The sequence below is a fragment of the Balaenoptera acutorostrata genome, chromosome 10 (assembly GCF_949987535.1).
Source record: "Balaenoptera acutorostrata chromosome 10, mBalAcu1.1, whole genome shotgun sequence".
In the NCBI taxonomy this organism is placed as follows: domain Eukaryota; kingdom Metazoa; phylum Chordata; class Mammalia; order Artiodactyla; family Balaenopteridae; genus Balaenoptera; species Balaenoptera acutorostrata.
Genome location: NC_080073.1, coordinates 74950225 through 74971734, shown reverse-complemented (window position 1 = coordinate 74971734; position 21510 = coordinate 74950225). Strand labels below are relative to the sequence as shown.

Sequence of the window (21510 nt, the reverse complement as noted above, 5' to 3'; positions counted from 1 at the left end):
CTGCTGCTCCCTTTACTGGTATATAAGTTGGATACACTGACCTGCCCACCACCCTTGGTCCCCCAACCCATCACTTAGTGCCCTGTCGCTCCAACTCAGGCCTCTCTGCACTGAGCCGAGGATCTGAGCTGCCAGCCGTGGCTGGCTCTGCATCCTCACCCCAACTCAACTGTGGACACAGAACCAATCGCAGGGCTTTATATCCCATTTAGAGAAACAGACAAAATATCTCTCTCCTCTTTCTCCTTCAGCCTGAGGTGGGGATGCCAGGCACATCAGAAGTGCGGGAGCTAAGGAGACGGAGGCCGGCTTATTTTCTTGAAGACACCGAGGCAGAAACAAGATGCTCTGTGTCTATATGTGAACATGTGTTCCTCACCTGTGGCGAGAACCAGAGGACGGCATGACTGAGGGTAGGGAGAGTGAAGGAGGTTGCCCCTCAAGGCCTCTGGCACCTGAGGCCAGCCTCCTAAGTATGCAGCTGTGGCTGTGTGTGCGAAGGTGCTGAGAGCACTAGTGCACAGCTGTGCACACACGTTTGCCCCATGGTTCGTGTATCTTTGGAGCTGGGTCCATCAGAGGACAGAGGTAGCCTAAGATGTCTTTGCCTTCTCTTTGTGTCTTTGCATTTAAAAAAAATGGTTATTGTGTCTGCTCTGTCACCCCATGCTTTGGTGTTTTATAGTTAATCAGGAAGAATTCAGAAGAAACCTCCGATGATGCGCTCCTCTGGGGAATGGGATTGGGGTCTCAGGACTCCCTTTCCACTGTGTACTCTCTCATTCCATTTGAAGTTTTTGTCCTATATTTGTGTAATTTTCAAAATAAAATGAGGGAGAAATCATTGTTATTACCAGTGAGCCATGGTGTGTTTGCCTGGCTCCCTGCAGACTCTGCTTCTATTAGCTTAGTCTAGGGCTGAGCAGATTACAAAGTGCTATCAAATGCAGCTGTTCATTTAATCCACTCATTTATTCAACAAATATTTGATAAATGTTTCCTATGTGCCAGGCACAGTTTTAGAAGCTAGGGATAAAAAAAATAGAGAAAAATGCCTGTCCTTCTGGGGACTTACATTCTACTGAGTGTAGAAAGACATACAACAAAATTAATCAGTTATATGGTAATGAGAGGAGAAAAGACAAGGCACAGGAGGGTGATAGAGATGGGAGGCTGCCATATTGAAGAGGGTGGTCAGGGAAGGTGACCTGAACAGACTTGGAGGAGGTAAGGGAGTGACCAGGGAGCTCTCTGGGAGAAAAGGGCTCCAGAGAACAGCAAATGCAAAGAATCTGAGGAAGAGCATGTCCAGCTTGCTTGAGGAAGAGCCAGAAAGGCAGCGTGGCTGCAAAACAGCCAGTGAGAGTAATGGAGCTGGGATGAGAGAGGTAAGAGGGTCACCAGATCCTGTGGGGCTGGTGGGCCACTGCAGGGGTTTTGGGTTTTACCCCAGGTGAGGTGGGAGCCATTGGGGGGTTTGGCTGAGGAGGACATGACCTAACGAATGTGTTCACAGGGTCCCCCTGCTGGAGACCAGACTGTGTAGCAGGAAAGTGAGGTGACTGTGAGGAGGCTGTTGAGAGAGGTGGTGGAGGCTTGGAGGAGGGGGTGGCAGCGGAGGTGGTGGAGGTGTAACCAAGCAGGACTTTATGGGGTCTTCCCGGGACACACCCCTCTCCCATATCCTCTGCTTTAGCTGCTCTCTGAAGTACCTAGATAACACTATCTGCACATTTTCTGAGTTGTTTGGCAGATGCTCAAACCACCACCAAATGGAAGAAATTAACTACCTGATGACCACGCGCTCGTAGCCCCCAGACCTAAGGGAACCTGAGGATTGATAATGTTCACCCCTGTGACACGGCCCCGTTACCTCACCATCAACCAATCAGAGAATTGTGCTCGAGTTAATCTCCTACCCTGGGACTCCCCTGCCTCGCCTGGCCTTTAAAAATGCTTTCCTGAACCCCAAGGGGGAGTTTGGGTTTTTTGAGCACTCCTGTCCTGAACTCCTTGCTTGGAACCCTGCAGTAATCGCTGCCCTTTCCTTCACCACAACCAGGTGTCTGCAGAGAGGCTTTGGGGGGGGGGCGGGGGGGGCTGACCCAAGGTTGGTTCCTCAACAGGTGGGCGTCAGAGTCTGTATTTATTTGGAAAGGAGAAGTCACCCGTAGGGGTTGCCGATAGATTGGAGGTAGGGTTTGATGGAAAGAGAAGAGTCAAAACTGACTCCAGGCTTTGGGACCTGAAGAGCTGGGAGGATGAAATTGCCTTTGGCAGAGATGCGGTGGCCTGGGGGCGGCAGGGAGCAGTGTATAAGATTGGGAGGACCCCGCCTTCTGCCTGGACTAGTTAAAGAAGTCCGGGAGGCGGTGGATTCCCACACGTGGGTACGGTTGACGTCTCCATTTCACAAGTGTGGACACTCCTGCACCGGAGCCCCGCAAGCGGGCCGGGTCACGTGCCGTAGGCGGGCGCCCCCTGGCGCGGGGAGGGAAGTGCGGCGGCGGCGGCGGCCGGAGCGCGGGGAGCCGGGCCGCCCCTCCTTGTACTTCGGCGGGAGCATCCCCGGCGGACGCGAGGACCGGGAGCTGTACGGGAGGATCGTGTCGCGGTTGCGGCGCTTTGGGGCGGAGCTCACCGAGCACGTGGCGACCGCCGATCAGGGCGCGCGCGGTGAGGCCGCCGGGGAGCGGGGCGCGGTCGGCCGGGAGGGCGAGGGCAGGTCCGGCCCCTCGACCCAGGCCCGCTCTCCTGCTGGGAAGCTCCCGGCAGGGCCCCTGCCCGATAAGGAAAGGCGGCCCGCGTGCGTCCTGTGAGCCCACTCTCCGCATTCAGTTACTATCTTGACCTTTGGGTCCTTCTTGGAAAACTTTGTCGGGCTCTTCCCGGAGGCGTTTGTAGAGAGGAGCAGAACGGAGTGGGCTGGGCTGCTTCAGCGAGATGCCTCACCCGCTGGCATCTTCTCTCCCACCTAGGACTAACGCTTTCCCTCGTGCTACCCCTCTTTGGGCCGAGGTATCAGCCCTCCCTCAGACCCGACAGACCCCAGCTCCCGCGACCACCGTCTCTCTCAGGCCCTCTGATCAGACTGTTACCAGTATGTGCTGCTCCTGCGGCGTGATTGGCCCGGAATCTGGCTGACTTTCTACTTTGGAAATGGTGCCAGAACTCTTGTACTTCTCAGAAAACCTTAAGTGTTTTCCCCTTTCCCCACCAGGGGCAGATCCAGGATCTGAGGGACCCAATGCAATTCTGGGCGACCTCTTTCAAAAGACGAAATCACAAATCACAATTGCTGGGGCTTTGGGAAGGGCCTGTGCAAGCCAGGGACCCTGAAGCTTAAGTCTTTTTGGTTTCGGGGTCTGTGCCCCCCTGCCTGGTGGCTCTCCAACTTTACTGTGCTCAACAATCATCTGTGGGAGCATGTTGAAAATGCAGATTCTGGGATAAAGCCTTGAGTCCACTTTTAACAAGTTCTCCAGTTATTCTGCTCTGATCTGGGGGGCTGTGAGCCTCGTGCTCCTAGTGGATTTTAATCAAGCTGGAAAGCTGGGCTCCTTGCCCTGTGACCCCAGCGCCTCACCTGCCTTCCTTGCCAACACCCCTACTGGTTACAAACTCTGCATTCCGGCACTGGTTCTCAAACTTACCTGGCTATGAGAATCACCTGGAGAGCGGCCTGGGCTCACTGACACCTGGGTCTTTGTAGTTTGGTCAAGTTCTCGGGTGGTTCTCATACCCACCACAGCTTGAGAGTCTATGAGGCCCTAGTTTCCCTGCACGGGGCCAGCCTCTTGGTACTGCCTGCCTTTCCCCCACCTGGGATGCGATTCCTCATTCTCTCCACCCCGATCACTGACCCACGGTGAATTAGTTCTTCCTTCCCTTCATCTCATCTGTATCACTCCTCTGGCCCTAATCACACATCCCCTTGCACAGGAGTGAATTTTTCTTTCGGGCTGTTTCATTTCCTCACTCATTTTCATGGAATCTTAGTGTTGGGTGGGCCCCTGGAGGTCACCTCTTCTGTCTCCCCGCTTCCATGAGCAGGGTGGGCCTGGGAGGGTCGAGAGCAGAGGAGAGGAACTGAGGACCAGGGCGAGCCGTTGACCAGCTTTCCCTCAACCACAGGGGAAGAGGCTGCTGGGGGCGACAGGCTCATCCATAAGAGGGACCTGGCCTGGCTGGAGCAGGCAGAGGGTGAGTGGCGCTGCCCCCTGCCTGCAAACTCCCCTGGGGTCTTAGATCCCCTGGACACGCCTGGCCTCCCCACCTAGAAGGGACTTTCTAGAGCTCCCTCCCCACTACAGCCAGACTCTGTCATGTCTCCCTTACAAGCCCGAGTGAGCCTTGGTCTCCTCTTTCTTCCCAGTGGTTGTGTAGAAGTGGCCCAGCCCTCTCTGGGTGTAGGCTACGAGCTGGGCCGGGCTGTGGTCTGCAATAAACCAGTCCTGTGCCTGTTCCGCCCGCAGTCTGGCCGAGGTGAGCACCCCCAGCCCTGGATGGCCGCCCCTGCCTCCCTCCCGAGCTCTCTGAGGACCCCACCCTCCGCTCCTTCCTTGCGGGGGGGGGGTCTGAGCACAGTGCCCACCCAAAAAGGGACAGGAAAGGGAGGGGAGGGGGGAGTGTGGGAGGGAGCCACCTTCACCTCCCTCCTCCTTCTCAGTGCTCTCAGCCACGATCCGGGGAGCAGCCGAAGGCTCGCGGGTCCAGGTGTGGGGCTACGAGGCAGAAGAGGCAGCGGCGTGCTGGATGGATACTTTGCAGCGGATCCTCCCGAGCGGGAGGCTGCTCCCCTGACCCCCCAACTTGACCTCACCCCAGCTTATTAAATTCTCCTGACCCCAGACTTGCTCTAGTACCATTCCTACCCCTTAGCCCCAGTACCAGATTCATGGCATGTTTACAATTCTAACTTTCCGTCTGTGTGAGAGTGGGGTGGGGGCAGGTCCCCCATAATATCCTCTTAACACCCCACTTCACTTCAAGATGTAGAGACCCTTTAAAGGTCCACAGGCCCCCAAGACGAGGATACTTCCTAACGCCCTCAAGCTCCCCCCAGGAACACTCAGGAGTGTGGAGGAAGCTGATCGATTGTGGGAGTGGCCATTCCTCTCTGTCTCTGATGCAGGGCTGGGTCTGAGGCAAGTGGGCCAGCCTGTCCCTGGCCCTGTACCACGTGGACGTTTATTTCCCTTTATCGGTGTAAGTCACACAGGTCTGCTGTGGACTTTCTCTTAGGATGGAAGTCTGGACGCCTAAAGAAAACAGTAAAGGAGGAGGAGGGTTGGGTGTGTGCAATGGAGGGGGAAGTTGAAGTGGCCCATTGAGGAAGCTGTCTGGTCTGCTTCCAGAGAAGTATATGAAAAAAAGTTTATTCAGTGAACAGAAGACGGGGCCGCAGACACTGGTAACCGCCTACCCTCAAGACAGGGGGAAGGGTGCACTCCTGAGCCCGTCGCCCCAGGACTCTGGCGGCTCCAGCGCTCCCTGCATCCTACCCCTCAATCGTAGCCCTCGTCGTCTTCCTCCTCGTCGCCAAAGAAGAAAGTCTCTCGGTCCAGGTTCTCAGACTCCTCGTCATAGGAGAAGCTGTCATTGTCCAGCTCCTCTTCAAACTCATCCTGCTGCCACTCAGGCACATCGTCCTCGTCGTCGTCGTCGTCCTCCTCCTCCTCCTCCGCCTGCAGCCCTGAGGAGCCCTGGGGCCTGGGAGAGCGCCACGCTCAGCCCCAGAGGAAGCCTGGCGCCTCCCACACCCCCTCCGTGGCTCTGCCCCCTCCACTCACTGACTGCCGGGCACGTTGGATCCTTTCGCCTCCCGGGCCTCTGATGATGGGCTCTGGAGACCAACCCGGAAATCCTGGCAAGGAGACGGGAGGATGCAGGGAGCAGGAGAGTAGAGGACACGGGGCCTCTGTGCCCAGCCTCGCTTCACCCAGCATCCCCTGAGGGCCGAGGGGGGCCCGGCCCCTGCCAGGAATGCCCCCCGCCTCAGCACCGCCCTCCACAAGCCACTGCCTCTGTGTAATGTGACTCAGAGGTGGTCTCCAGGGACCCAGGATACTGCGGTGAGGCACCACCCCCGCTTCCCATGTATGTTCACGCCTTTTCTGCCCAAGTTACTACCAGTCCGTAAGCTCTCTGAGGGTGGGATTCCTAGTTTAGACTCGACATCAGAGTATTAGAGCCAGAAAGAACCTCAGATCCCCTATTCCGGTGGATGCCAGTCCCCTGCCCCCAGTCCTAGGATTCTAAATCCACGTCTGCGAAGAATCTTCTGAAAAAGCTCCCCAAGTGATTCTGGGGAGCAAGCAACTGGCCAAATACCCTTGATCTGGGATAACCAACTCCATTTTGCAGGAAATGCCAGGTGGCTAAGGGGCAGGCCTGGGAGCTGGGATGCATGCCAGGTCCATTTGCCCTTGACGCCTTTCCTTCAGGATACCCCCAGGGCGGCCGGGCCGGCTGGGCGGCTACCTGGGTGGAGTGCTGCAGGATGGCCAGCAGCCGCTCCTGGATCCGCCGCAGCAGCTCCAGGCCCGTGCTGAGGTGCTCTGCCCGCAGGAGGCGCAGCGAGGAGGCCAGGTCTCTGCAGCGCAGCAGGGTCTCTTCTGCAGAGGGGGCAGGGTACGGGGGCTCCCTCCCTTCTTCCTGTCCTTCCACAGATGCATACTGGACGCCCACTATGTGCCACCCACATCTACCGGGGCCTAGTGCCTAGAGGTGGGGACAGGTCGTAACCAAAGCAAAGGTCGGGTGAAGGTCTGTGTACTGTGTACCTGAGGACTGGAACTTTATAACGGCGATAAGGCTATGAAGGGCAGGAAGGGGACAGAATGAAGGTGGGCAGCTGGCTCTGGTCACCCACCCGTTTGTGTGTCGGGGCTGGGTGCTGGGGGAGAGGGGGCAGGAGAGAGCACCGAGCGGGCAGGGGGCTCACCCAGGAGGATCTGCAGGGCGTTGGTGTGCAGCTCCAGGGCCTCGGTCTGCTGCTCCACCACGTCCATGTGCTCCGTGTCCTGATTGTAGAAGCTGTACACGCAGGCGTAGGCCAGCACCTGCGGAGCCCAGGCCGCCGCTCCCGCTGAGGCCGCCTCCCGCCAGCTTCTTCCTCCCTCCCTCCCTCCCTCTCCCAGCTCACCAGACCCCTGGGCACATCGCCCCCCTGCCCCACCCCACACCTTTCGAGCCTGCTCGAGACCCCGGCAGGCATCGCTGAGGAAGGTGAAGGATCTGGGCGGGGGCACCTCGTGGATGGCAGACGCGCGGTTCCGCAAGTTCACAGCAAAGTCCTGTGCAGGGAAGGTGGTCAGTGCCAGCACGCGCATCCCCACCCAGTCAGAAGAGCACTCGTCTCCCTGGGACCTCTAGCCTCTGCCCGGCCATCTGGCCCAGCCCTCTGACCTCCTCACCGACCCAGCCGTCTCCGCCCTGCTCACCCGGGCCTGGTGATGGAAAGTACACCTCTCATTATAGTCCTGGAACCGCTTCTCCTGGCGAGCTGCTTTGCTTACCTGGGAAAGACACGTCGAGAGGGCTGTCGGGTGCTTGGCAGGGCAGGATGAGGTTAATAATCAGACCAACTACCATTCATGGAGGCCCTCTGATGCTTTACCCAGGTTTTCTCATTCAGTTCTCATAACTGTGAGGTAGGTCAGACTATCATCCTCTTTTACAGATGAGGGCGCTGAGGCCTGGACAGGTTAACTGAGTACACAGCGGAGCCAGGCTCTGACTCAGAGTCCTTGCTCTGCTCTGCGCTGGTGCTTCCTGGGAGTGCCCAGCCCGCCCCGGCCTCTGTAGCCACCTCGGTGTGAGACGTCTGACTCTGGAGCTGAAGGTCTTCATGCACAGACCTCCCAAGATAGAACTCTCAGCACCTGTAGGCCCAGGTGGCTTCTGTCTTCTCCCCAGTGAGCCTTCGTCCCAACAGCTGTTCGGCTGCTTGGGACACAGAGACGTCTGTGCCCAGGCCCTGCGGCAGCATCTCATCCTCACTGCCCTTGGGCCTCTGCCCCCTCCTTCCGGCGCCAGCCCCTTACCATGGCGGAGCAGTTGTAATAGTCTTTGTGATTTGGCTTCCAGGACTTGAGGCAGCGCCAGCAGAATCCATGGTTGCATTTGGCACAAGTCATGCTGTGGAGGAAGCTAGCTGGTCAGAGGGCTCCTGCCTCTGGCCAGGGCCACACCAGGAATGCCCAGGGCCTGGACACACCACTGAAGATGTCCTGGTCCCTCTCATGCCCTCTTAGTCTCCTTAACCGTACCAATCCTTACTGACCACACCCTGGCTTCTGAATTCCCCTATACAGCGTAGGCTTAAAAGTGGGGGAAGGAACACTCAGATCCAGGAATCACTCTGGAGGGTGCCGTGAAGGTGGCTGAGTAACTGCCCTTGTCTGCTGAGCTTTCGGGTAGGCCCACTGCCCCTTCCTTCCGCCAGGCCTCCCACCCTCTCCCATGCCCCCCGACCCTTCCGGTGCCCACAGTACCCCCTTCTTACTGCAGACACCCCTCGTTCTTCTCGATGGGAGCCTGACAGCTGGGACAGCGCTTGGAGATGAGCTTGGCCAGATGCTTGCTCTGGGCCTCCACGCTCATGCCATCGTAGTAGCCACCATCATCCACCCACTGAGACATGTGGCCACAGCTGGCAGGGTAGTGTGCCTAGAGCAGGAGGGGCAGTGAGGACGCAGCCCAGCCTTACTGCCGGGAGGGAGGGAGAGGTCAGGTCTGGAGGATGGCAGTGTGGGGAGGACAGGGAAGAGTCCTTGTGGGTGGCAGGGAGAGGGGTGGATCCCGGCTCCAGGGCAGAGCCAGGGTGGGCACCCACCTCAGGGAAGCTACAGTTGAAGCAGGAGGCCCAGCCACACTTGGAGCAGGTGGTCCCACAGCCCAGGCCCTGGCGGCACAGGATGCGGTCGCAGCCCTGGGGGTTGGTGCACCAGGTCAGGTTGGCACAGCTCTCCACGTAGCCACGCAGGAGGGCCTTTTCGTACTGTGGGGACACAGGTGCCACGAGGTGAGGGCCTGTCTCTCCGGATGCCACACCTCCGGGCCCCCCGCACCCCGCGTGTCAGCCCACTCCCTGGGGCTGAGCACCGGAGCCTCTCCGAGGAGGTGGTACCTTGGAGATGACCTCTGGCGAGGAGACGATGGTGCGGATGAAGGCCCCCGTGGGCTGGGCGGGGCAGTCAGCAATGGGGCAGGTGCAGTTCAGCACAAGGTTCTGCTCAATTCGAGTTGTCAGGTACTCATTCCAGCAAGACTGGGAGGGACACAGGAGCAGCCGCTCAGGGGCGGCACGGGAGCAGCACAAGTGTGACTCACCTAGCACCCCTCCCCGACGGCGCACGAGGCCAGAGACGAGCCTGCTTCTACGTCAACCTCGAAACTGACCCTAAGCTTTCTGGCCTCCGTGAGTCTTCCTGAGATTGGTCCAAATTACAGTTCACTTTGAGGATGTGCAGGCCGTGGTAATGTAATTATAATTATTGTTGGGATGGATGTGAAGGGAATGGGTAAAGAGAATCAAGAAAAAGGAGAAGATTGAAGTTCTAAGAAAGATTTGGAGACAGCAAGAAGGTCAGAGAGAAAGGAGGCCTGGGGGGCTGGCCAGGGTCACTGCACCGCAGCTGCAGCCTCGCCTCCCGGCTCCACTGCTCACCTCAGTGCCTGTCTCGATGCTCCCGCTTCCCCAGACTCAGCCTCCTCCACAAAGCAGCCTCGCCAGCTGCACCCCCAAAGCCTAATCAGCCACCCCACCGCTCCCCCAGTCCCCAGTGCTGGAGCCGTCGCAACTCTTGAATCCTTTTCTTGCTTCCACGTCACTGCCCCCGCCAACCCAGGCCATCATCCCCTCAGCCCTCAACTGCCGCGGGAGCCGGTCCCATCAGTGCGCTTCCTTCTCCCATCACTCCTGACACCATGAGCACCCGAGCCTCCAAAAGACTTCATTAATGACCCTTTCCCTCACACTGCCGATGGCCGAACTTCCCCAAATGATGCATCCAACCCCTGGAGAGTCCCCCAGGTGGTTTCAAAGCTCCAGGATAAATAAGAAGCACTTCACCGGACTATTTTCACTCAAAGTACTAAACAAAACCAACCCCTTCTATAGTGAAACAAGCCCAGATAAACTGGGAAGTTGAATGCAAAATTCTTGCATTTTTGAGATCATACAGGGGAAATTTCTCCACATTCAGACCCCGACGCTTCCAAGCACACAGGCCATGAGGGCCCCTCACCACCATGGAGTGGGAGCCCTGCCCTGTAGGACGAAGGCCAGCATCTCAGTTCAGAGCCCACTCCACTCCCACAAGGAGCCCCTCTGCTTTGGGTGTGCCCTTGGCTTTTGCTGCCCAGCCAGTGGAATACGGTCTCCAGCCTGGACTCCCCCTCCTGCTCTCTGCCACTCAAGCCTCACCCTGGGAAGCCACCTCCAACTGCTCCAGATCCCAGGATTTCCCGTCTGATCGCTCCTGCATTGCCACTGGCTCCCCTTTGGCTGGGACCTCTGCCATCAGCCTGCTTTTCCTCAGTCCCATTTTCTGGCTCCCCGTCTCTTCACCTCTACAGGATGGGGGTACAGTTTGGGCCTGCTCTTCTCTCCCTGGGTGTTGCCAGCCAGGCCTCTCCACTTAATTCCAAATTCAAAGATCCACTGTCCACTTGCCAGTCCCACACAGGTGTCCAACAAAGCAAAAGCAGCTCAAACTTCACTTGGCCAAAACAGATTGAATTTCCCCTCAAAAATCTGCCTTCCAGCCCAAACATTTCCCCCAACTCAGTAAAAGATGACACATCCCTTCCTCCCAGATGCTCAGGTCAAAAACCCAGGAATTGCCTTGATTCCCTTGTCCTAAGCCACCAAAACCTGTCAGCTCTATCTCCAAATGCATCCCAATCCGTCCACTCCCCTCTTCACTGTCCCTAGGCCCAGCTGCCACCAACTCTTGCCTCTTTGTACAACAGTCTCCAAACCAGTGTCCCTACTTCCACTCTTGTTCTGTCCAAGTCTTTTCTCCACAAAAAGTGATCTTTTCAAAAATGGAAATCAGATCATATCATCTCCCTGCTTAAAACCCACCAGGGCTTCCCATAAATTAAAGGCCACTGTCCACCAACCCAACCCATCTGGGCCCCTGTCCACCTCCCAAATCGCCTCTCCTTCCGCTGTCCCACCAGCTTGCTCACCTACCTCACAGAACTATTTTGGGAATTAAGCAAGATGATGTGTGTAAAACAGCACAATGGCCCAGAGTGAGTCCCCCATAAATATTAGCTGTGGTTAGTATTAGCTCTCGGGTCCTTGCCAGTTGGGGTTTCCCCACTCCCTCACGCAGCACCCAGAGCTGTGCATGTAGTAAGTCCATGACAAGTATTAGTTGAATGAAAAAGTGAAAGTGTAAAGGAAATAATTAAGAACCTGGAAAAAGGGAGCAGAGGCAACTATGTGAGAAGAGTAACCTGAAGCCGAGCAAAAGGGAAGGAGAAAAAAGTACAACTACACACGCATGCAAACACACACAGCCCGGTCACCCACCACTGGGGCAGCGCTGCTGAGAGAGGCGACTAGAATTCAGGGCAACAAGGGAGCTCATCCTGCTAAGTAGATGGGTTTGGGCACCGGTCCTACAAGCTGTGAGGCAGGGAAGATGAGGCACTCAGTACCCAGCTTCCTGCCTCAGCCCCTCCCCATCTGAGGACTACTCCCTCTCCATCTACAGCCTTCTCTGCCTCAACTTCACAGCAGCCTGACTTCTCATACTTCCCTCTGCTTTTGTGCTATTTTTTGGATTAAACCATTCCTTCTTATTTTTATATTAAATGAGAGTATATATGGTAAAAAAAGTGATGATGTTCTGGGATAAAGAGCCTTGAACGGTGATAAGGAAACCATAAACTACAGTCATCACCAATTTCATAACACTTTTCATTTAGAAAGTACCTTGATTCTGTATATGTGAGTGTATCTATCTATCTACCGACCTACCTACCTATAGTTCTCAAATTTGGCTGAACACTGGAATCACCTGAGGAGCTTTTAAAACTCCAGATGCCTGGGTTTCACCTTCAGAGATTCTAACTGGTCTGGGGCATAGTTTGAGCATCGGGATTTTTCAAAGCTCCCAGTAATTATAATATGCAGCAAAATTTGAGAACCACTAACACATACCGCCAGATCCTAACAACCTGTAGAGTGTCAAGGCACCACTTACGATGACAAAACCAGTTTAAGGGAGACTAAGAGACTCGTTCAACATTGCCCAGGACGGGAAATGGCAGTGCTGGGGCTGGAGCCCAGAAGTTCCCAAGGAGTTGTGTTGTCGGGCGAGAGCCGGGAAAGGAGAGCAGCTGGCAGGGCCTTACCTTACAGCAGTAGTGCATGCAGCACAGGGAGGGCAAGTCGTCGTCGGGCTCCAGAGGGCTGACACACACAGGGCAGTGGGCCGGGCGTGCAGGGGCAGCCTGGGCCTGAGGGACGCGCAGCCCGGCCGCCAGCAGCAGTGGCTCGGGGTTATCGCTGTAGCGCTGCAGCAGCTGTTCGGCGCCCCAGTGGGAATGAGCCAGAAGGTGCTGAGCCACGTCTGGCTCTAGGTTCAGCATCTCCTGCACCTGCCGCACTGTGTGCTCCATCAACCCTTCCACCTCCTGGGGGCTCATGGTGCGGCCTGCAGGCAGCTGTAGGGATGCTAGGGCAGCCACAACTTCCGGGCTTGAGGGAGAGAAGAGTCAGCGGTCAGTCTCGCTGCCCTGCTGACCCAACCTGCTAGTTGAACCCCACCCTGGTCCCACAGCCCCCGCTTGCACATCTCCATCCACACTTGCTTAACCAACCTGAGGATAACCATCCAACCAACTGTCAGAGCACAGCCTCCACAGGAGCATTTGTAAGAGGGGGGGGGGCTGGCAGTTGCAATGACTGGGGGCACTACAGGAATCTAGTGGGCAGGGGTCACGATGCTAATTGACCTACAGTGGATGGGACAATCCTACTGCAGGTCCCGCCCAAAATACTACCAGGGTGTCCGGTGAGAAACAATCTACAGCTTTACACCTCAAAGTGCGGTCTGTGGACCAGCAGCCTAAGTGTCACTGGGAGCTCAACTGAATTTGAACGTGTGTGCGTGTGAAAGCTGGAGAAAGATTACTCTAGATAACTTGCTTTACACACAGTGTGAACAGCAGGCATAAAAGTAGAGCCGTAACAACTCCTGGTGAACTGGAGCTGATGTAAAAAGCTTTAGGGGTGCCAGCTACTTAGGGGAATCCTACGGCAAATTCCTCTGTAGAACAGACTTCCTGAAAGCTAGAATTTGTATATTTCACTGAGCAAAGTGCACGGTTAGTACTCAATACATATCTGCATAATATTTCAATTTTGCTTAGAATGAAAGACATCCAGAAAGGAGTTTATATGTCTGGGTCCCTTGCCTAAGGGTTGGCTTTAGGAGGCTGGGGAGAGCAAGGGTCCTGCTTGGGAAGGAGGCAAAGAAGGGGATGACGGTGCTGGGAGGGGGAATGAAGACTAGCAAAATGGGGGAGATAACAGGGACAGGGAAAATGGGGTTAGTCAAAGAAAGAAATGAAATATTTTTCCACTGGGAGCCTGACTTTGGCGCTACGACCCCTCCCATGTCACTGCAGTGCCATCCGTCCTGGGTGGCAGTAGGGGGACAGAGCTAGGGGTGGCTACCTAGGCTTGGAGGTCTCGGAGGTCTGGCTGCCACATAAGGGGACCTCTGCCTGACCTCGGCAGGGCCCCATGGGCTCCGGGCTGGCATACATCAGGATCTGGGGGCGGTCATCCCGTCGTTCCACGTAGCCCTGGCCCAGGAGGTGCAGGATGCAAGAGAGGACATCGGTGCTAGTACAGGCCACGCCCCCGGCAACAGCGCGGCCCAGGCTTCCAGGGGGATTTGGACCCTTCTGCCAGGCCTCCAGCACCTGGACGGGAGGAGAGGAAACAGGTGGGATGCTTTTACCCAGAGAAGCCAGCTTGCCTGGGTTCAATGCCCGGCTCTGCCCTTACTAGCTGTGTGACTATGGATCAGTTACTAATTCATGCCTCATTTTTCTTATCTGTCAAATGAGAACAATAATAATAATAGTAATAATAATAATAACTCCACCACCACCTATCTCATAGTATTTTTGTGTGGATTAAATGACTTAATCATGTAAACTCTTAGAATAGAGCCTGGCACATGGTCAGCACTCATGTCTGGTCTCTACCTTCTGTCTAACTGCCCGTCGGGAATAGAAAACCCAAATGGAAATGTCATCCTACCAGGTCTCGGGATGAGACAGTTCACCTTCCCTGTGATGACCCCTGCCTCCAACCCCACCCCCAAGCACGACTCCCTACCTCTCCCACCACCATCACAGTCTCCTCTGCCTACCAGACAAACCAGCTGGTCGATGTGGAGGCCCTTCTCTCCGTGGGCTTTCAGAATTCGGACAAGAAGACAGCTCAAGAGGTTCCTCTTCTGCTCCAGGGTTCGGCCCTCATCCTCCTCTACGTTCAGGTACGTCTGGGGAGGTAGCAGCCACAGGGCCTCCCCATGGGGCCAGAGCCCAGGCTCACGGAGCTGCAGCACACCTGGAACCCGCTCCCAGTCAGCGCCCAAGGAGGGGAAGGGACAGAGGAGTGGGGGCAAAGGGGACCCCATTCTCATTCCCTACACCACCCCCACCCGGAGAGCCCAGCCCCCTCGGAGCAGAGGCTCAGCCCAGCCCCCCTCGGACCTACCCCCATGTGGGAAGTCCTGACCCTCCTGCAGGGTCAAAGGGCCGCTGTCAGCGGTGAGGGGCAGGAGTGCCTGGAGCAGCAGCTTGGGGCTGAGGTCAGAATTCTTCAGCAAAGCCTCTACTGACACCTCCTGGTCAGGAGAAACAGGGCCAGTCAGGAGAAGACAGTCAAGGGAAAGGAAAATAAGAGGGAGGACAGAAGGAAGGAGGGAGAGACTTGAGAAGAATAGTGACAGACAAAGCAGAGAAGAAGACAGCTAGAGGCCAAGGAGCTGAGGCACCTCCGTCTGATTGAAATTCAACAGCAGCCACATCTGCACGGTGGACACATGGAGGGTCTGGTCCCCAAACTGCAGCTCAGCCCGGCCCAGCCACGTCCACTGCAGTCGCCGATGTGGTCCCACGTCCAGGACTGGATGGTTCTGACCTGGGAAAGTGTTGAGGGAAAATGTGGAGACAGAGTAGGGGAAACAAGGGGTCAGCGTTGAGGGGAGGGTGCACCATTCGCCAAACTTTGCTAGTCTCTGTGGGGATCAGGGCCCAGCATTCACAGACACAGAGGTGCCTCGTCCAGCGCCCAGAGCTCAGCCTCCTCTGTGTCTGCCACAGGGACCTGGGAGCCCACCCTGAGCCTAGCCCTGTGCCAGGTGAGCTCCACGGCAGAAACACCAGAGAGGAGAGCTGGGTTTTGCTCCCAGGGAGCTGACAGTTTTAAAGACCCGCTGGGCTGGGTCTCTTCTTTCTCCTGTGAGCCTGGGCTGTTTGCTCAGACTAGAAAATGAGGATGCTGTCAAAGGGAGAGGGTATCAAAAGGAGCCAGCCTGAGAGGTGCTCTCTGGCCAAAGATGGGACAATGTGAAGATCAAAAATAATAACACCTGCGATGAATTGAAACACATGAAATGTTTTAAAAGCCATGAGTTCATAATGATATATTTTTTTAAAAGACCTCACCAGTCATCTTTGGAGGAAGCTAGAGAACCAACACATTATTTTGAAAACTGGTTAAAAATAAGGAGGAGGAGAAGAGAATCAAGCCTTTCCTGTATAAACAGTGCTTCAGGGTAACCAAAAAGCTGATGAGAGGAAGTTTCTCTTTATAGAGGAAGCATTCTGGCTAACAGATGGAGAGGGAATGACAAAAGTAGAATGTCACTAGTTCCTAACCCTAATGGCAATGAGAATGAATGAGCGTCTAGCGAACAGCTAATGGGAAATTATACATAATGTATAGATTGGACAGACAACAGTGAAATCCACTGATCCACTTTAACATCACAGAGAGAGACAGCCTCCAGGAGGAAGTACACGATACTACCTATGAAGTGTCCTTGCCCGAGAAATCAACCCTGAATCTGAATAAGCTCCTACATCTAAGTATCGGTCTTCGGGAAAGCAGACAGAGTACGGTGCCTAAAGAACACAATTGTGTAGACACAATCAGCAAAATTCAGCCAGTGGACAACTCTATTTGGACAACTACCCAGTTTACTCTACAAACAATTGCAAGGGGGAAGAAAACAGAGGCAGGAACCTATACATGAAGGGAGACAGGAGATATAACTCATCAAATGTAATGTATGGGCTTTGTTTGGATCCTCAATAGGCAAAAAAAAAAAACCTTAATTTTAAAAGCTCGAGATAATTAGGGAAATATGAATATTGACTGTATATTTGATAATATTAGGAACTGTTACTAATTTCTGTAAGTTTGATAATTGTAGTGTCCTTGCTTTTAAAAAGAGAGTCCTTACCTTAAATTTGAGGGCTAAGGAAAGCGGGTGGGGTACAAATGAAGCAAAATTGGCCATGAACTGATATATGTTGGTATACTGAAGTTTATCTATTCTGTCTACTTTTGCGTATGTCTAAAGTTTCTCATAGGGCTTCCCTTGTGGTGCAGTGGTTAAGAATCCGCCTGCCAAGGCAGGGGTCACAGGTTCTAGCCCTGGTCCGGGAAGATCCCACATGCCACGGAACAACTGAGCCCGTGTACCACAACTACTGAGCTTGCGCTGTAGAGCCCGCGAGCCACAACTACTGAAGCCCTCGCGCCTAGAGCCCGTGCTCCACAACAAGAGAAGCCACCAGAATGAGAAGCCCACGCACCACCATGAAGAGTAGCCCCCTCTTGCCGCAACTAGAGAAAGTCTGCGTGCAGCAACGAAGACCCAATGCAGCCAAAAATAAATTAATTAATTAAATAAAATTTCTCATAATAAAATGATTTTTTAAATGACGGTGAAAATAAGCCATTCTGAAATAAAAACTGATAAAAGTTTTCCAACAATATTTCATCAATTAAGAGACTTCTTCGTAAACGAAGCGACAAAGGATTAATCACCAAAATATACAAACAGTTCATGCAGCTCAATAACAAAGAAACAAACAACCCAATCAAAAAATGAGCAGAGGGGCTTCCCTGGTGGCGCAGTGGTTGAGAATCCGCCTGCCAGTGCAGGGAACACGGGTTCAATCCCTGGTCTGGGAAGACCCCACATGCCGCGGAGCAACTAAGCTCCTGTGTCACAACTACTGAGCCTGTGCTCTAGAGCCCGTGAGCCACAACTACTGAGACCACATGCTGCAACTACTGAAGCCCACGCGCCTAGAGCCCATGCTCTGCAGCAAGAGAAGCCACCACAATGAGAAGCCCACGCACTGCAATGAAGAGTAGCTCCCGCTTGCCACAATTAGAGAAAGCCCGCTCGCAGCAACACAGACCCAACACAGCCAAAATAAATAAATAAAATAAACAAATAAATTTTTTAAAAAAATGAGCAGAACGATGCTTTGTAACCACCTAGAAGGGTGTGATAGGGAGGGTGGGAGGGGGACACAAGAGAGAGGGGATATGGGGGTATGTGTATATGTATGGCTGATTCACTTTGTTGTACGGCAGAAGCTAACGCACCATTGTAGAGCAATTATACTCCAATAAAGATGTTGAAAAAAAAATCATTATGATGTGACAGCCACCATCATCCATTTAAAGAGTACAAGACAAAAAAAAAAAAAGTACAAGACAAGCTCTTTATCAGACATTTTACATCATTCCTTTTACTCCTTGAAATTAATTTCCATTTCACTTCCCCCCCAAATTTTATCCTGATGTAATACATTGATATTTTTATGCTTGACAGTCTTTTACTGATCAGTCTCTCATGTATCACAGCAACAAAACATGTACGCAAATTTGTTTAAAATTTGTTTCCCATAACCGTAAATAATAATTATTAAATTAAAAAAAATGAGTGGAAGATCTAAATAGACCTTTCTCCAAAGAAGACATACAGATGGCCAAAAAGCACATGAAAAGATGCTCAACATCACTATTACAGAAATGCAAATCAAAACTACAATGAGGTATCACCTCACACCAGTCAGAATGGCCATCATCAAAAAATCTACACACAGGGCTTCCCTGGTGGCAGAGTGGTTAAGAATCCGCCTGCCAATGCAGGGGTCACGGGTTCAAGCCCTGGTCTGGGAAGATCCCACATGCCATGGAGCAACTAAGCCTGTGCACCACAACTACTGAGCCTGCGCTCTAGAGCCCACGAGCCACAACTACTGAAGCCCGTGCTCCTAGAGCCCATGCTCTGCAACAAGAAAAGCCACCGCGATGAGAAGCCTGCAAAACGCAACGAAGAGTAGCCCCCGCCTGCTGCAACTAGAGAAAGCCCACAAGTGGCAATGAAGACCCAACGCAGCCAAAAATAAAATAAAATAAAAATAAATAAATTTTTTTTTAAATCTACAAACAATAAATGCTGGAGAGGGTGTGGAGAAAAGGGAACCCTTTCTACAATGTTGGTGGGAATGTAAATTGGTACAGCCACTATGGAGAACAGCATGGAGGTTCCTTAAAAAACTAAAAACAGAGCTACCATATGATCCAGCAATCCCACTCCTGGGTATATACCCAGAGAAAACCATAATTCGAAAAGATACATGCACCCCAGTGTTCACTACAGCACTATTTACAATAGCCAGGACATGGAAACAACCTAAATGTCCACTGACAGAGGAATGGATAAAAGAAAATGTGGTACATATATACAATGGAATATTACTCAGCCATAAAAAAGAACGAAATAATGCCATTTGCAGCAACATGAATAGACCTAGAGATTGTCATACTGAGTGAAGTAAGTCAGACAGAGAAGGACAAATACCATATAATATCACTTATATGTGGAATCTAAAAAAATGGTACAAATGAACTTACTTACAAAACAGAAGTAGAGTCACAGATGTAGAAAACAAACTTATGGTTACCAGGAGGGAAGGGGGGTAGGGATAAATTGGGAGATTGGGATTGACATCTACATACTACTTATATATAAAATAGATAACTAACAAGGACCTACTATACAGCACAGAGAACTCTACTCAATACTCTGTTATGACCTATATGGGAAAAGAGTCTAAAAAAGAGTGGATAGGGCTTCCCTGGTGGCGCAGTGGTTGAGAGTCTGCCTGCCAATGCGGGGGACATGGGTTCGAGCCCTGGTCTGGGAAGATCCCACATGCCACGGAGCGACTGGGCCCGTGAGCACAATTACTGAGCTTGCGCGTCTGGAGCCTGTGCTCCGCAACAAGAGAGGCCGCGACAGTGAGAGGCCCGCGCACCGCGATGAAGAGTGGCCCCCGCTTGCCACAACTAGAGAAAGCCCTCGCACAGAAATGAAGACCCAACACAGTCATAAATAAATAAATAAATAAATTTATAAAAAAAAAAGAGTGGATATATGTGTATGTATAACTGATTAACTGTGCTGTACAGCAGAAAGTAACACAACACTGTAAATCAACTATACTCCAATAAAAATTAAAAAAAAAAACAACTTCTAAAGGATGTACTTTAGGAAGAAAATTGAACTCAGAAAGAAGGATCAAGATGCAAAAGGAGGGACTTCCTTGGTGGTCCAGTGGTAAAGAATCGGCTTTCCAACGCAGGGGACGTGGGTTCAATCCCTGGTTGGGGAACTAAGATCCCACACCCCGCAGGGCAACTAAGCCAGTGCGCCACAACTACTGAGCTCGCACGCCTCAATGAGAAAGTCCATGTGCCGCAAACTACAGAACCCACGCGCTCTGGAGCCCACGCACCACAACTACAGAGCCCTCACGCCGCAACTAGAGAAAAGCCCACACGTTGCAACGAAGAGCCTGCATGCCACAACAAAAAAATCCTGCATGCCGCAACTAAGACCTGACGTAGCCAAAAAAATAGATAAAATAAATAAAATAAATATTTTTTTAAATGCAAGAGGAATGGTGACTAAAGCAACTGGTATGATGGCAAATCCAAACTGAATAAAACAATAATAATGATGACTAGTTGGGAGGTAAAAAAAAGATACAAGATGGGAGTTAGAGCTGGAATTAAGATTTTCTATGGTCCTCTTATTGTTCAGGAAGATGGGAAGTGATAGTAACAAGTTAAGTTTACATTAAAAATATAAGGGCAATCAACTGTAGAAATAGAATGCATAACTTCCAAAACTGATAAAGACAAAAAAGGAATGTTTAAAATCCAAAATAATAAAATGCATAAAACCCCAGGGCAGAATCACATCTATAAAGGTGTTCCTTTTTTTTTTTTTTTTTTGCTTTAACTGTACATTTTATATACTCTTTTGTGTATATGAAGTAACTAAAATTTAAAATAAGAAGGGTGAACTAAGAGGTTAAAAAATAAAAGCCAAATACGTCATTACTCATAATAATTATAAATAGACAAAAATTGACAATTCAAAAAGAGATTATTAGGTTGATTAAAAAAACAAATTCTAGGGCTTCCCTGGTGGCGCAGTGGTTGAGAATCTGCCTGCCAATGCAGGGGACACGGGTTCGAGCCCTGGTCTGGAAAGATCCCACATGCCGCGGAGCAACTGGGCCCGTGAGCCACAACTACTGAGCCTGCGCATCTGGAGCCTGTGCTCCGCAACAAGAGAGGCCGCAATAGTGAGAGGCCCGCGCACCGCGATGAAGAGTAGCCCCCGCTTGCCACAACTAGAGAAAGCCCTCGCACAGAAACAAAGACACTACACAGCCAAAAATAAATTAATTAATTAATTAATTAATTTTAAAAAATGTATATTTAAAAAAAAAAACAAAAACAAATTCTAGGTATTTATAAGACACATTCCTAAAATATAAGAGTATGGTAAAGTTAAAAGTTAAATGAGGGAATTCCCTGGCAGTCCCATTAGGACTCCGCGCTCTCAGTGCGGGGGTCGGGGTTCAATCCCCGGGGAACTAAGATCCGCAAGCCACAGAGGCAGCCAACAACAACAACAACAAAAAAGTAAAATGCTACTGGGGGAAATTCTGATGAGAGTAGAATATTGGCATGTTTTAAAGTATACTGTCAACAGGTTGCTTATTTTTTTTTTTACCTTTTTATTTTATATTGGAGTATAGCCGATTAACAATGTTGTGAATAGTTTCAGGTGCACAGCAAAGGGACTCAGCCATACACACACATGCATCCATTCTCTGCCAAATTCCTCTCCCATCCAGGCTGCCACATAACATTGAGCAGAGTTGCCTGTGCTATATACAGCAGGACCTTCAGATTGCTTATTAATAGTAGCAAGGGGAAAAATATTAACTATACAGTGGAGAAATCAAACAAACTCTTGACCAGGTTGTCAAAATTAACATCACAAACAAGGGGCAGATGGTAATCCTGTGCTTCCAGATGTAATACCCTGAGAAGTATATAATGTCAGTTAGTAC

The 21510-nt window shown here is 52.2% G+C and overlaps 2 protein-coding genes across 3 annotated transcripts in view; one reads left to right on the top strand and one right to left on the bottom strand.

Moving 5' to 3' along the window:
* Positions 1-2282: 2282 nt before the first annotated feature.
* Positions 2283-4816, top strand: DNPH1 (2'-deoxynucleoside 5'-phosphate N-hydrolase 1). The gene is given in 6 exon segments (XM_007194032.2): positions 2283-2676; positions 4135-4203; positions 4387-4485; positions 4670-4747; positions 4750-4791; positions 4794-4816. Coding segments are annotated over 6 exon segments (705 nt in total).
* Positions 4817-5357: 541 nt separating this feature from the next.
* Positions 5358-21510, bottom strand: part of CUL9 (cullin 9) — a 39058-nt gene continuing 22905 nt past the window's right edge. Inside the window, exons 27-41 of one of the 2 annotated variants that reach the window (XM_057554090.1) lie at positions 15042-15187; positions 14762-14891; positions 14412-14611; positions 13706-13956; positions 12379-12724; positions 9134-9274; positions 8840-9004; positions 8510-8673; positions 8049-8142; positions 7446-7520; positions 7188-7298; positions 6947-7064; positions 6484-6617; positions 5793-5866; positions 5358-5712 (exon numbers count right to left, since the gene is read on the bottom strand). In XM_057554090.1, the coding sequence (XP_057410073.1) occupies positions 5508-5712; positions 5793-5866; positions 6484-6617; positions 6947-7064; positions 7188-7298; positions 7446-7520; positions 8049-8142; positions 8510-8673; positions 8840-9004; positions 9134-9274; positions 12379-12724; positions 13706-13956; positions 14412-14611; positions 14762-14891; positions 15042-15187 (2354 nt within the window). In that variant the 3' untranslated portion in view covers positions 5358-5507. The remainder of the gene's footprint in view (positions 5713-5792; positions 5867-6483; positions 6618-6946; positions 7065-7187; positions 7299-7445; positions 7521-8048; positions 8143-8509; positions 8674-8839; positions 9005-9133; positions 9275-12378; positions 12725-13705; positions 13957-14411; positions 14612-14761; positions 14892-15041; positions 15188-21510) is intronic. The other variant, XM_057554091.1, reaches the window with a different exon arrangement.